Consider the following 1,720-nt stretch of genomic DNA (forward strand, 5'->3'; position numbering starts at 1 on the left):
GGGTTGGACTCCACCTCTGAGATTTTTCCAACTTCAGCAATTCCAGGATTACACCAAAAACACCCTAAAACCTGTATTTCACCCCAAACCCTGCTCCACATTGGGAATTTCCTCACCCCATCCCAGGCCYGGGATTTGCTGACAGAAAAACCCCAAAAGGAGCTTTTTTCACCCCAAAACCAGAGGAACAACCCCCCTGGAGAACAGAACTTTGGGGATTGTGGGTTTTTTTCAGACAATTCCCTGATTTTGCAGGATTTAAGAGCAGGATGAGGCCTTACCAAGCCTGGTTCTTGAGTTTCCTCAGCTCTTTCGTGGCCCAGGTCGCGAGCGTTTTCGTTTTGTTCGTCTTGGATCTCCTCCCTTCCGTTAGAAGTTCGTGGATCATGGGTCTGGCTTCTACTAATTTCAGGACATCCTTCCCAAAAGCTGTACACAAGTCCCTGGAATTGGGGAAAAGAAGAAAAAAATTAAATTTATAAAAAAAAAAATTCCATCAAAAGTTGGGCAGAGATTTGGGGAAAACTTGAAGGGGTTCAGACACCTCAGATGTTTGGGAATGTGGAAAATCCAGGTCAGAATCTCCAGGGGGTTGGAATTCGGGATTTGAGAGGAAAAATTGGGATTCAGGGAATTGAAAGGGAAAAAGGGATTAAGAGGAAAAAAGGGATTAAGGGGAAATAAGGAAATTCAGGGATTTAAAGGGGAAAAAAGGGAATTTAGGGATTTAAAAGGAAAGAAAGGAATTAAGAGGAAAGAAGGGGAATCAGGAGAAAAAAGGGAATTCAGGGCATTAAAGGGAAAAGAGGGAATTAAGAGGAAAAAAAGGGAATTCAGGGGATTGAGAGGAAAAAAGGGAAATCAGGGGATTGAGAGGAAAAAATAGAGAATCCTCAGGAGGTCAGAACCTGCAGGGCTTTGGAATCTTTGGGAATTCAGAATCTCTGAACCTTTAACACCAAAGCCAAAGCCCAGAACTGATTTCCARCCCCTCAGGCAGTGAGGAGAAAAGGCAAATCCCAGGATTTTGCCCCAAATCAGGGCAGGGAGCTCTCACCCGATGAGGCCGGCGGCGCACGCCACCACCCCGTCCGTGTGATCCTCGTCCCCGGCGATGTGGTCGATGTAGGACAGGATGAATTCCACCCTGGGCTGCACCAGCATCACGTCAGCTGCCAGGAGAGAGGGGTCAGGGGTGGGGAATTATCAGGGTGGGATCCCAAAAGGGCCTGGATCCCACCCGGAATGGGGGATAACCCCGGATATTTGGGGTTTCTGCTTGTGGGGTGACAGGGATGGCTCAGGGATGGGACAGCCATGGAAGGAGGGATCTCCTGGATCCCTGCAGGGAGCTTGGACCCGGCTGGGATCGGTCTCTTTTCCCAGGAAAAGGTGCCAGGACAAGAGGAAACRGCCCCAAGCACCAGGAGAGGTTTGTATGGGAAATTGGGGGATATTTCTCCACTGGAACAACGACCCAGGGCAATCCCCACATCTGGAAATCCCAAAAACACATTGCTGTGACACTGGGGGAGCTGGCTCGGAGGTGACACCAACCCAGCTGATTTTTGAGGGTTTTTCCCCAAACAATAAAACCCCGTGGACACTCACGGTGCACGTTCTCCTGGTCTCCCTTCAGGCCCTGGATGATSCCCGTGTAGGCCTCCAGACAGCCCTCCCGCAGCTCGTTCAGGTAATCCACCATGTCATAGTCAGACTG

The 1,720-nt window shown here is 49.6% G+C and overlaps 1 protein-coding gene across 1 annotated transcript; it reads right to left on the reverse strand.

Annotated features, from left to right (window-relative positions):
- Window positions 1-253: 253 nt before the first annotated feature.
- LOC130588516 (importin subunit beta-1-like) lies at window positions 254-1,713 on the reverse strand. Its single transcript, XM_057389433.1, has 3 exons — window positions 1,612-1,713; window positions 1,058-1,172; window positions 254-443 (listed from the first exon to the last, which is right to left on the reverse strand). The coding sequence occupies exons 1-3, from the start codon at window positions 1,703-1,705 to the stop codon at window positions 278-280; spliced, it is 375 nt and encodes a 124-aa protein (XP_057245416.1). The 5' UTR covers window positions 1,706-1,713; the 3' UTR covers window positions 254-277.
- Window positions 1,714-1,720: the final 7 nt, after the last annotated feature.

This window comes from Malurus melanocephalus, unplaced genomic scaffold, assembly GCF_030028575.1.
Source record: "Malurus melanocephalus ecotype Western Australia unplaced genomic scaffold, MMel_1.1 scaffold_5889, whole genome shotgun sequence".
Classification (NCBI taxonomy): Eukaryota; Metazoa; Chordata; class Aves; order Passeriformes; family Maluridae; genus Malurus; species Malurus melanocephalus.